At 41.9% G+C, this 13,148-nt stretch overlaps 1 protein-coding gene across 1 annotated transcript in view; it reads right to left on the bottom strand.

The window, feature by feature from the left end:
- ITGA1 (integrin subunit alpha 1) overlaps window positions 1–13,148 on the bottom strand; it is a 190,037-nt gene that overhangs the window by 95,196 nt on the left and 81,693 nt on the right. The window contains exons 8-9 of the mRNA XM_089682692.1: window positions 4,517–4,667; window positions 124–289 (exon numbers count right to left, since the gene is read on the bottom strand). Coding sequence (XP_089538818.1) covers window positions 124–289; window positions 4,517–4,667 — 317 coding nt within the window. The remainder of the gene's footprint in view (window positions 1–123; window positions 290–4,516; window positions 4,668–13,148) is intronic.

Below are 13,148 nucleotides of genomic sequence, written 5' to 3' on the forward strand. Positions count from 1 at the left end.
GTCTGCATCACACGTAGTTTAGACATTGGGATTAATCGTGCTTGTGTGCTTTACATGCTTGCTTAAGTGCATTCATAGCTAAATCGTGACAGCCCACATATCTTCTACTTTTGTTTTTAATACCTTCAAGGGCAAATATCCGTTCTCCTATTGATTCCGCAATTGTTGAAAGAACAAACTCATCCGACACATTAAAAAAATGTTTCTCTTTTGGATCACTTGCAATGGATATAATCTCATTGATCAGTTTCTCTGTGCTTATATTTCCTCTGTTGTAGTATCCAAGAATCTAAAATGATAATACATTACATACATATATGCAATACACGCAGAAAGGACTATACAAGCATCTCAGCAACCATTGCAACTTTTCCAAATTACAAACTCTTTCCCCATTTAACATCAAATATTTCACAGACTCTTAAAGTACATCTGTTAGTCCCCGTTCACACTGGTGATCCGATCAGGTTCACCTGTCTGTTTTTCAAGCATACCTAATTGGAAGGTCCATTTATCCCTATGGACCAGCAGGTGTAATTAGACTTTACACTCACCTAGCTCCAATTTGATTTGGAAGGGAATTAATTCCCTTCCATCTATCCATCTATGTAGATTGGTTTGAAGGGCAGTCGGATGGAAATGGACAGCCAGGCCATTTACAGTACAACCTACCACCCATAGAGCAGAGTGGACTGTGTTGGTGCCTGCTCTGTAGAACCTGAGCAGACATGGACCTGTCATCTGCCAAATCTGCTCTGCTCAGCTGTAAATGAGCAGATAGATCCCCTGCTGAGCAAAGTGGATTCCTCCCTGTGTGAAAGGGGCCTTATAGGTGTGATAAGGGATCTAAAAGTAGTTGTGAAAGACTACCTTCTTAATGAAGAGTATAGGAGTGCTGAGGTATTAAGGGTGGAATTACATATGGGTTGTCAGGTACTGGCTGGGGGGATTCTGGAGAGTGTTTATGCCTCATCTAAGTTTCAAACATACCAGTGGTTTCAAGGTTGATGATTGATATGGAGAAGACAAACTTGTTTTCCTGTAATCATAATCAGTTCTGTTTTTAGACCCTGCAGCCTAGAGGCTTTGTAGAGCTTTGGATGGGGATATGTCTCCATTCCTAGGTATATATCTTACTATAGAATACTGGGGTGCCGTGACAAAGCTCTGTAGCTTACACATGTGTGCTAACTAAACCCCTGTTTTTAACGCATACTGTTAGGTTAATATGTTTTTTGCAGGCTGGCTGGCAAGTTAGAGCTGGGAATTTTTCTTTTTTGTTGTTTGACATGTGTCACCCTTCCATGTGCTCCTTGCTGTGAAGGCCAGTTATAGACTGGAGCAGTGGTCATTTTTTGTACTGTTGAATTGTTGATCGAGGGGGCGCACTGGACACCTTAGCTGCCATTGTGCTACATGCTGGGTGTCCAGTGTCCTCCTGTACCTTTAAGGAGGGGTGGGCTCCCTCATATCCATCTGCCCTTAGTCTAGCCATTAAATACATGTTCCTCTACTATGGGGGCTCTTAAAATTGTAGTTAGGAACTACAGAATACTGGGGTGCCATGACGAGGCTCTGTAGCTTACGCATGTATTTGCAAATGTGTACTAACTAAATGCCTGTTTTTAACACATACTGTTAGACAGGTTCATTCGGTTTGTTTGCAGGCTGACTGGCAAGTGAGAGCTGGGAACTTTTCTTTTTTGTTGTTTGACATACGTCACCCTTCCATGTGCTCCTTGCTGTGAAGGCCAGTTATAGACTGGGGTAGTGGCCATTTTTTGTACTAGGTATACAGTATATCCTACCTGGTAACCAGACCTGATTTTTTTGTTTCAGCTGTCAAAAGGCCAATATATATTTGAGCTGACTTATGCTCAGGGCTCTCTTTCTCTCTTGTTCTTGCTGCTGTAGGAGTCTTCTTCTGGGTGTAAAGGCTGAATGCTCATAGAGCACTAAAATTTTACAAAAGTTGCATTTTTGTTTTGGGGAACCCGTCAGGGGCACCTTGTTAGTCAGAAACTCACTTAAGTTTGGTTAATTGCTCACATAGGCAGATGTTTTGTTTGTTTGATGCTATGGACTTTCTGTTTAATGCCCTTCTGCATTGCGGACTGTGTTTGTTTGCTGCCTTGCTGAAAAAAGTGCAAGACAAACCTGCTTGGACTGTTCTTGGGTACCCTCAACTCATAGTTTACCTCTGCCAATAACATTTAAGCCCATCCCATTTATAGGATGTTTTTGCTGTTATGTTAATTAGTGGAGTAATCTATAGGCCCCACAGTATAAAAGTGTATGCAAACCTTAAAAACGAACCTCCTTTTTGCTTTCTTTTGGTTTGTAAAATATAAAGATGAAAGTTTTGCTCTACTCAATTGTGCACTCTTCAGTGTTATCTCAAGAGGTGTTATCAGATCTGCCAAGTTCACCTCTGTTATCTAAGGCAGTGTTTCTCAATATTTTTTTCAGTCAAGGCACCCTTTAAAATTATGGATAATCTCAAGGCACCCTTTAAAATTCTGCACAATCTTGAAGCACCCAATTTCAAAAGGCAAAAAAAAACTATTCAACACAAATCCACACACATAATACACCCAACTTTAGAGGTGATTTTGCACACTTTGCACACTGGTACTGACTAGTATTCCAGTGTGTCTCTCTCAGTTTCTTTCTCTCACTCAGCTAAGGCAGTGGTCGGCAAGCCACGGCTCGCGAGCCACATGCGGCTCTTTACAAACTTAAATGCGGCTCTTCTGTGTGCCGGGCGCCCGCTCCCCTACCTCCTCTCGGGTGGCCGCCCCAAAAGTCAGGACTCTGCAGCTGTCAGGATGTAGGCGGGGCAGCCAGGATGTAGGCGGGGCAGCGTGACGAACTCCTCTCCTCTCACAGTCCGCCCTGAAGACCAGAACGGCGCTGGAACACGGCGAGAAGAACGCGCGGAGCAAAGGTAAGTGAATTGACACAATATGGGGAATGAATTACTATAGGGGGGATGAATTACTATAGGGGGGATGAATTACTATGGGGGATGAATTACTATATGGGGGATGAATTACTATGGGGGGTGAATTACTATATGGGGGATGCATTACTATGGGGGATGAATTACTATGGGGGATGAATTACTATATGGGGGATGAATTACTATGGGGGATGAATTACTATATGGGGGATGAATTACTATATGGGGGATGAATTACTATGGGGGATGAATTACTATATGGGGGATGAATTACTATAGGGGGGATGAATTACTATATGGGGGGATGAATTACTATATGGGGGATGAATTACTATGTGGGATGAATTACTATGGGGGATGAATTACTATATGGGGGATGAATTACTATATGGGGGATGAATTACTATGGGGGATGAATTACTATATGGGGGATGAATTACTATATGGGGGATGAATTACTATATGGGGGATGAATTACTATGGGGGATGAATTGCTATATGGGGGATGAATTACTATATAGGGGATTAATTACTATGGGGGATGAATTACTATATGGGGGATGAATTACTATGGGGGATGAATTACTATATGGGGGATGAATTACTATGGGGGATGAATTACTATGGGGGATGAATTACTATGGGGGATGAATTACTATATGGGGGATGTATTTTCAGTTTTAAAAATGTGGCTCTCAAAATAAATTTCAATCGTGGTTTTGGCGAGATTTGGCTCAGTTGAAAAAAAAGGTTGCCCACCACTGAGCTAAGGTAACCCAAGTGTGGACAGAAAGGGGCAGGGTAGGGACAAACAAGGATGATGTGCATGAACCCGACTTCCTCCTTATCAACTGATGATGTCATTGGCTGTTAGTATGCTGGCAGCTAGATGGTCATAAAAGTGCACAGTGTAAACCTGTGGCTTTTTGTAACTAAAAGGCAGGATTGATCAACCTGCTGGCTTGTATACAATTTTTGGGAATTTTTAGGACATTTAGCCAAGGCACCAGTGAAGAAGCTTGAAGGCACCCCAGGGTGCTTTGGCACCCTGGTTAAAAAAGGCTGATCTAAGGAATATATTTTACTTATGTTTTGGAAAAGAAGCGAAGTTATTCTGTAGTCCTAACGCATTTCCTATTATAAGATGACAATGCTGCTCTTCCATAGCTATATTAGAGTGACCGTTGTCAGCATAGGACAGAAAATTGGTTACTGGCAGAATCACGAGGTGAAAACAAGGAAAGGAAAGTCAGAAAAAGAGAACTAATGCAGTCACTATATTAAAGACTGATCAGCTTTATTACTTTAAGGTTCTTGGGTTTAGATGCACCTCAATGTGTAGGTAAATGGGCTTATTTAGGAGTTGAGAATTTTCATACAATAAATTGTGAACATATTCACTTTAAATATCCAGTCATAAACAGATGTAAACAGGAATCTGTTTTTCACCAGTTTGGTTACTAAAAAGAGCTACAAATTTGTTGTGGCAAAAAAATTAAAACACAATTTACAAGATGAAAAGGATTATATAATTAAAATACAATATATACTTACAGCAACACCATATCTTTCAATTCCATCTTTTTCACAGTTAGCAATGACATCAGGCAATTTATAACCATCATGAGATTCACCATCTGTTACAACCAGCATAACTTTCTTCACTCCTTTCCGTGCACCTCTTTCTTCACTGAAAGCTTCTGCTCTGAAATTTACACAAGATCAAAAGATAAGCATGTACTGTATGTTTGTAATTATCCCAAATTATTATTAATTATAAAAGTTAACATTTCATGAAGTTTTGTGTATTCAGTACTAAAGTACAATGTGCTGTAAAAAGAAGGCAATGTATTTAACATAGAATTATTAAAGCCCCACTCCAGGCCAAATATGAATGGACTCCCATCCTAACTTCCACCTCCTTGTAACCCATTTTTCAAGGCTTTTGTTATTCTTACCTGGTGAAGCATCTACATCAGACATCCATGTACATTGTCACTGTAGTTTCCAGGCATGGGGGACCAATAATCCAGTTCAAAGTGCATTCAAAACCGTTGGACACTGTCATCAGCAGAGGCAATTGTATGGTACCATGTCAAGCAGGCATTATCCTGAAATGGAGCCTAAAAGTCTATCTAAAACCATAACATTATTTTAGTTTTACATGTCCTTCTAACCTTGCTACACTCTTGCAGGAGAGCGTAGAAGACTTAGCAGTCCTATCAGCTTTGAATTGCTTTATGTCTCTGAATGAGTGAAATAAAAGTAATTTGCTGCTGGCTATAAAAATTCAGTTCCATAGCCAAATATACTGCATGTTGCCAAAGTATACTGTCACTAATGCTGTCCATGAATACCTAAAAGTACAGCTTTGAGGCATTCACCAAACCTGTAATTTTTTTTTTATGCAAGAATGCAGTTAACAATGAAAATGACTGCAGAATTGGGCTGAAAAATAGATAAATGACAGCATATTGTCTGTCAGTTTAGTCTGTGAACTAGCCAGCAGTGCTTGATTGAAGGAAGAACATTAATCAAACTAGACTGTTACCCAATGACCCTTCAATTAATATTCTACCCTCTATTTAGGTTAAACGATGTTTTATGCTTTAACCACCTCCCTTCTTTCCTCTATCTGCAAGTTGTTAGACCGACCACCAAACCTGTAATTTAAAGGATTTGTGATTTTCCCATGTCACCTTGAAAGAGCCCTCCCTCACACAATAAACTTTTTTTTTGCATCACCCAAACTTTGCTACAACTGATGGTGTTTCCCGTGCTATTTGGTTGACAATAGCTTGTCCAGCAGCCCTCCAAAAGGCCAAAAGTGATTATCAGAAATGATCCCTCATTGACCTAAATGCAATTCAGAATTTGTTTTATGGAATATTATTAATTTCATAAATTTAATCTGAATTGAATTTTGGCACATATACTATCCACTAGCTACTCCTCCGGTCTAAACAACACACATATTTCCTTTATGTTAGGAAAATTTTTCTTTTGAAATATGGCCTCGTTCAATGGCTGCCCATCATGGACTTTTTAGGTTCTGAAATATTTCTCAAAAAAGTGAAATGAGCCTAAACTGGAAAACTGGTTCTTAATAGGGATGAGCCAAACATATCTGGGTCTGGATCTGGTTTGGTGAATTTAATTGAAGTTCAAATGCAGAATCTGAGTGAAAAGCTTTAAAAACGCAAGCTGGAGAGTAGACTGCATCCTTGAAACTCTACTCTTGATGCAAAATCTTTACAACATTTATATGTGTATTTTTCAGTGACATACATCTTAATTTTTCAAAAGGCCTGTTCCTTTTTACACTTTTTCAATTATGCAAGGGTGTGGGTCAGCTACAGTTGCATTTTCATGCTGGGCTTTACTGCTTAGTAGAACATCCTAGATAGTTTGCTATTTTTCTCCTGTGTTCTCTTTTCAGCTATAGAAGCATAGACATTTACAGAAACAATATAAACTCTAGGTGGCTTATCCTGACATTGACTGTCTCATAGCAGTTGTTCAGCAAATATGTCATTCTGCTTGATACTAGAGAAAAAGCCAACCAAGTAATCAATAAAAAACTTAAAATCTTGCAAATAAGGGACAGTAAACAAGTTATGATACTAAAAACATCTCTAAATTTACTTTCAGTGACCCTTGTGATGAATGCACACTGAAAATACATTCTAGTTTCCATATAAGCCAAATCTATTAATGTTTCTATTTTATCAAGGATTGAAGTCTTTTTCTGAAAACAAACCCCATCCTTTCAAAATAAAAATAATATTTAAAAACAATGATTTGCTGTTGATGCGTTATTGTCTCTTTACAGTCAAGTGACATAATCTCAAAGTTTCCATTAGGTGGTGACTATAGGAAGGAAATATTGTATACTGTATATTGTTTAAGAAGTTAAATATGCCATGCATCTGTCTGGAATCAGTCATTCCGTGAAGCCTACGTTAAATTCAATTAGCTGTCTTAGCATTCCAGGATGACAAGCCATATAGCACACATCATAATTCAGCATGAACTGTTAAGTTTCCATATTCGGCTATGTGGTTGAAGTTGTTAAAAGTTCCACTATGCTATATTTAGTTTACTTTACTTCTCTTTTAGTTTTAGTCTTTTTTGTGTCTATCTGAAATGCAAAGTTCAAGTGGATATATGACCTTCAATGCAGTTAGCGTGATTAGAAACAGCATTCACTGAATTCACAAAGTGGTGCCAAGTAATATTTTTTGTCTTTTGAGCCATGCTTCCAAATATAAAGAGCTGTTGTTCAACAACCACATTCTATGCACAATACTCACAATACAGTGTTTAGGATGTCTTAAAGCAACCATTCCCTGCCAGAGTTCCATGAAACCCTAGGGTTCTTAAGGGTTCCTTGAGCTTTGGCTAACTGCCCCCCCCCATCTGATGGTTCTTGCATAGTTCCAGACCCAATGCGATTTGGTAGAACCAGAGGCATAACTGCAAACATTTTGGCCACTCCTGTAAGGGGGGGGGCGTTCTTCCTATTTACCACCATCAATTTAAGGGTCGTTTTCCCAATGACCCCCAAAAGAGTAATCTTATCAGGGGTTTCCTGAGATCTAAAAATAATTTTAAGGGTTTCTGAGGGGTAAAAGGTTGAAAAAAGCTGTCTTAAAGAAAAAACCCAGTTTTTTTTTCTTTTGGCCACCTCATTCCCTGGCAAAAATAAATCCGTAAAGTGCACCGCATCCTCTCCACAGTGCAGTGCTGTCCTTTTCCAGATTGAATGACATTCAATGTTATTCAGCCCACTTCCCGTGAGCCCAGTTGTCAATGACACAGCGACCAAGGGTGTATCATAATGCAGCCTGGGCTCACAACAGAAAGCTTCATGTATTCACATTCACACATCCTCTTATGAGCACCGGAGTATGCAGGAGAATGGACTACCGAGACCGCTGCTGGAGAGAATGAAGAGGGGCTCCAGCTTGTCATGTGAAGACATTGGAGTTTAAGGTATGTATCCTGAGAATGTTTAAAAGTGTTTTACGACAAGGTACTCAGGGATCTGGGACAAGACAGGGGCTGGATTTTTTCTTTGAAGCCCAATTCCAGCTGAAACTTTTTTGTTTTTGTAGCCCCATCCTAAGTTAGGTAAATGTAGCTCAGGGGCGGACTGACCATTTGGAAACTCGGGCACTGCCCGAGGGCCCGGGGTCAGTAGGGGGCCCCATGAGATGCCCCTGGTACCTTTTTCATAGGCTTTTTTAGGTTTGAGCAAGGACACAGGGGCCCCATGATCCCCTATTGCCCAGGGGCCCCATGAGTTGTCAGTCCACCCCTGATGTAGCTCCTAACTCACTGAAATCAGTTGAGCTGCATGTGATTTTTTTGGTCTGTTCTGTGTTTCTTGGGCTTAAGGGCCAGTTCACACTACAAAAACGTACTCCACATGCATTCCAGATTTTCTTACAGTTCTCACCACACTCCATTCTGGTGCAGTTTTGATGCAGTTTGCTATGTACCAGTACAGTTTTGTGCAGAAAAAAATGCAGCATGTTCTACTTATTTTTGCACCAGAAATTAACTGGAACTTACTGCCCTGGTGAGAACTAGGGCCATTGGAATACATGGAAAACACTGTGCATGCATTTTTGATGAAGACAAAAACACACTGGACTGCATCTAATGTGAACTAGCCCTCAGGGTTGACTGCTTCATCCTGTCTGTCTGGAAAGGTTCTGGAAGATAATGGGCTGAGAGAGTCAGCAGCTGAATATTTATTCAGCTCTGCCCTATCCCTGGGGAGAGGTTCCCATATGGTGGCTAGGATGGTGTATAAATAGCCTGGAGTTAGAAAAGAGGAGTTCTTGTACTGAAAGGAGGAAATTCCAACCTGGAGGGCTGCTGCCCTTCTGGACATTCATGCCATATGTCTGTTGCTCATCAAGATTCTAGCTATGTTGGCTGGGGGGGGGCTTATTCTGCTGAAATTCGGGGACTTCAGGGAGCTGACTGAGGGACTTGTTTTCTGGGGATCTGGTCTGAAGAATTCATAGGACAGCTGTCATGAAGATATTGGAAGAAGGCATCCAACTATCCAAGGACATTAGTGAGTACAGACTGAGGTGAGAGCTTACAGTGACCGCATGCTGCTGTTATCCCCCTTGCATTAAAGTCAGCGTTGTTCAAAGGGGACATTGTTCATGGTGTCACAGTACAGATCTGCCCAATATTTGCTACAAGCAAGGTCTGTGCTCAGATTCTTGGGAGGAGGATTAGTGTCCTCAAGTTATTCCTTAACCTCTTGCAGACCACCCCATGTACTTTTACTGCGGCAGGGAGGCCTCTCTGTGCTGGAACATGTACATGATCCAGCATTTCCAGGTAGGGAGCAAGCACGCGCCCGCCTCCCCATCTGTTCTGTCATTTGGTACATCACAAGTTGGTCAGCAGCTCCTGGATATTGTTAGGCACACAGTTAACCCTTTAATTGCCCCTAGATGTTAACCCCTTCCCAGCAAGTGTCATTAGTACACTGACAGTGTATACTACCGTGTTTCCCCGAAAATAAGACATACCCATAAAATAAGCCATAGCAGGATTTCTAAGCATTTGCGCAATATAAGCCATACCCCATAGATCACGCCTTGACTACTGCAATTCTCTTCTCACCGGCCTACCCAAGTGCAGGCTCTCCCCGCTCCAGACCATCCTGAACTCAGTGGCTAGACTCATCCACCTCGCCACCCGCTCCACCTCTGCCACCCCCCTCTGCCTCTCCCTCCACTGGCTCCCGATTGCCCAACGCATCAAATTTAAACTTCTAACCCTGACCTAGAAAGCCGTTCACAACACTGCCCCTGACCACCTCAGGAACCTGATCCCCAAGTACCGCCCTACCCATACCCTTCGCTCCTCACTTGACCTCCTTCTATCCTGCTCCCTGGTCTCCTCCTCCCATGCACGACTGCAAGACTTCTCCAGGTCCTCCCCCATCCTCTGGAACTCACTGCCCCAATCCATCAGACTGTCGCCTTCCCTCCTCACATTCAGGCACTCCCTCAAAACCCATCTCTTCAGGGAAGCCTACCCCACCCTCACCTAATGGCCATTCTCCCTCTTTCCTCCCACCCCTCATTCCCCTTAGCCACTTCCTACTGTACCATTACCCCTCCCTCCTAGATTGTAAGCTCGAAAGAGTAGGGCCCTCTTACCCCTCGTACGTTGTTTGTTATTGTTGTACTGTGCCATGTACTGCCCCCCCCCCCATTGTACAGCAAACCCTTTGGCGCTATATAAACTCGATGTAATAACAATAATAATAATACCCCGAATATAAGACACTATGTCTTATGGACGGGCAGCCCTTCTCATCTCCCCCATTGTGACAGCTGCTATCTCGGAGGTGAACGGAGAGGTTACGGGCAGCCCCATCAACAAAGTCAGCCCCGGTCATTCTGTCATTCTGTGCATGCTGCAAGCTGATTCATAGAGGGAGACAGTGAAGAGGTAGAAAGTAAAAGTCTCCTCAGTGAAGTGAGGAGCAGGATGCTCTGCTTTAGGTACCATATTGTGTGTCCTCAGGGGGAAGAAGTAAAGCTGTGCCTGCTGTTACTGCTACTCAGCACTGTGGGTCTCTCTCCCCCAGCACCAACCAGCAACAGTCCGTGGGTCTCTCTCACCCCCCACAAACACCAGTAAAGCTGCTGCTCCCCAGCACTGACCAGAAACAGTCTGTGGGTCTCTCTCATCCCCCACAAACACCAGTAAAGCTGCTGCTCCCCAGCACCAACCAGCAACAGTCCGTGGGTCTCTCTCACCCCCCACAAACACCAGTAAAGCTGCTGCTCCCCAGCACTGACCAGAAACAGTCTGTGGGTCTCTCTCATCCCCCACAAACACCAGTAAAGCTGCTGCTCCCCAGCACTGACCAGAAACAGTCTGTGGGTCTCTCTCACCCCCCACAAACACCAGTAAAGCTGCTGCTCCCCAACACTGACCAGAAACAGTCTATGGGTCTCTCTCATCCCCCACAAACACCAGTAAAGCTGCTGCTCCCCATACTTACCATACGTACCATACTTAATAAAAATAAGACATCCCCTGAAAATAAGCCATAGTGAGTCTTCTTGAAGAAAAATAAATATAAGACAGTGTCTTATTTTTGGGGAAACACGGTATTATCATTGATCACTGTATTAGTGTCACTGGTGATGTCAGCATTAGTTAGTCAGTTCTCAACCAGTGTCTGTCAATGTCACAGTGCCCGACACACTATCACAGTCCCACTATAAGTCACCAATCACCGCCATTAGTAGCATTAATAAAATCTTAGTATAAATACCATAGTTTGTAGACACTAACGTTTACACCAAAGACGTAGCAGAATACATTTAGGTCTAAATTTATGAAGAAATTTAATTTTTAAATTTTTTATTGGATATGTTTTATAGCAGAAAGTAAAAAATATATATATATATATTTTTGTAATTTTCCATCTTTTTTCATTTATATAATAAAAAAATTAAAACCCAGTGGCGATCAAATACAACCAAAGAAAAGCTCTATTTGTGTGAAAAAAATTATATAAATTTCATTTGGGTACTGTGTGTCATGAACGCGCAATTGCCAGTTAAAATAGTGCAGTGCCGAAATGCAAAAAATGGCCTGGTCATGAAGGGGGTAAAACCTTCTGGAGCTCGAGTGGTTAAGGTTACTGGAATATCCTACAGTTATCCTGAACCCATCCAAATTCAAGTTCTGCAATAAATCATCCACTGGGAGAGAACCTAGGTACCTAATCAGCGGGCTCCTACAGGGGTGAGCGCTACATTTTGAACAGAGTTAAGAAGGGTTGGAAAGCTATCACCATGACAGGAAATAAGAGGAAACCTGCCTAAAGGGGTCAAAGACAGCATTCAAATCCAGACAGAGGATCTAAACCTTTCTTACTCTATTATTGGGTATTATTGGGTATTAGTACTATGTATCCAGTGAGGGGATTTCCCCTTGTTCTGTCTGACACCCTTTTTGACACCTTTCACCTATGGCACAGAAGCACAAGGCACAAATTGGGACCCAATCTGTCAAAGTCTTTACCCAGCCAACAGCAAGAGTGATTATTGCTGTTTTTTTTCAAATGACTTGATAAATCTATCCCAGTCTTCTTGGCAAGTCGTTGTCAATCATTTATTGTGCAGCAGTTGTTTTTACATCAAAACCACTGAATGTAAAGCAGCATTAGCTGTGAAATATTTCTCTCTATGTCATCAAAGAAGTCTAATTATTCACAATGGTGAGTTCTCATAATACATATTATTTTAGAATTAGTTCCACAATATTTACTTAACAAAAAGAACAAAATCATAGTTTATATTTGAATTGAAGTGCTGCCAAGAGAATGAATCCTTATTATTACAGAGCTACAGACATGTAACTTATAGTGAAACTTTAATTTTCTTCTGCCTCCACCCACTTCTCTCTTGCACATTAGAATAATTTTTTTTTTTAAAAGTAAAAGCTTTTTTCTCTCTTTTTTTTCACTTGCCTAGGCAAGGATGATGTCACACCCAACCATTTCCCCCCAATATGCAACATTTAGCAAATTGACTCCTGGAATATATAACAGAGCCATTTTAGATATCAAGTGTGAAATGTCGGATATGCACACACTTTGTGGGGTCTCTGCCAGGTCTGCCGGACTCATGGTAGTGCTGAATAAGAGGCAAACAGGAACTGTTGCTTCAAGCCTGCAAGCAAGACAAAGCTGGACTCCATGGTCAGGTAAGTGTAGCACTCTCCTAGAATAGCTGATAGAGAGGTTAAGGTAAATGTAGTCGTCTGAGCTCCTCTGCAATTATTGGAGCAGAGTGATTGTTTTTGGCTGTTCTGGTTCTTGCTGGCTGCAGCCTTGACTACTTTCTCCTGCCTTCTAGTGTATTTTAGAACGTTGAGGACAGAAAGATGCAGACCCTGGGCCTGAATATTCATGCAGCCTCAGCCAGTCACTAGGGAGAGAATGCCCAGTAGATGGCTGAGGGTTGCATAAATAGTCTGGGGCATGAAACAGCAGGGTTCTTGTCCAGGAGGAAAAGACCCAGCCTGAAGGCTGATGCCCTGCAGGAGTTGATCAAGGTCCCAGTTCAGGGAGAGCTGAGAAGAATTGGAACAAATTCAGAGGGGGTTCACTGAGGATCTGGCCTGG

The sequence above is a fragment of the Staurois parvus genome, unplaced genomic scaffold (genome assembly GCF_062004578.1).
Source record: "Staurois parvus isolate SC_StPar_1 unplaced genomic scaffold, SC_StPar_1.0 ptg000294l, whole genome shotgun sequence".
Lineage (NCBI taxonomy): Eukaryota > Metazoa > Chordata > Amphibia > Anura > Ranidae > Staurois > Staurois parvus.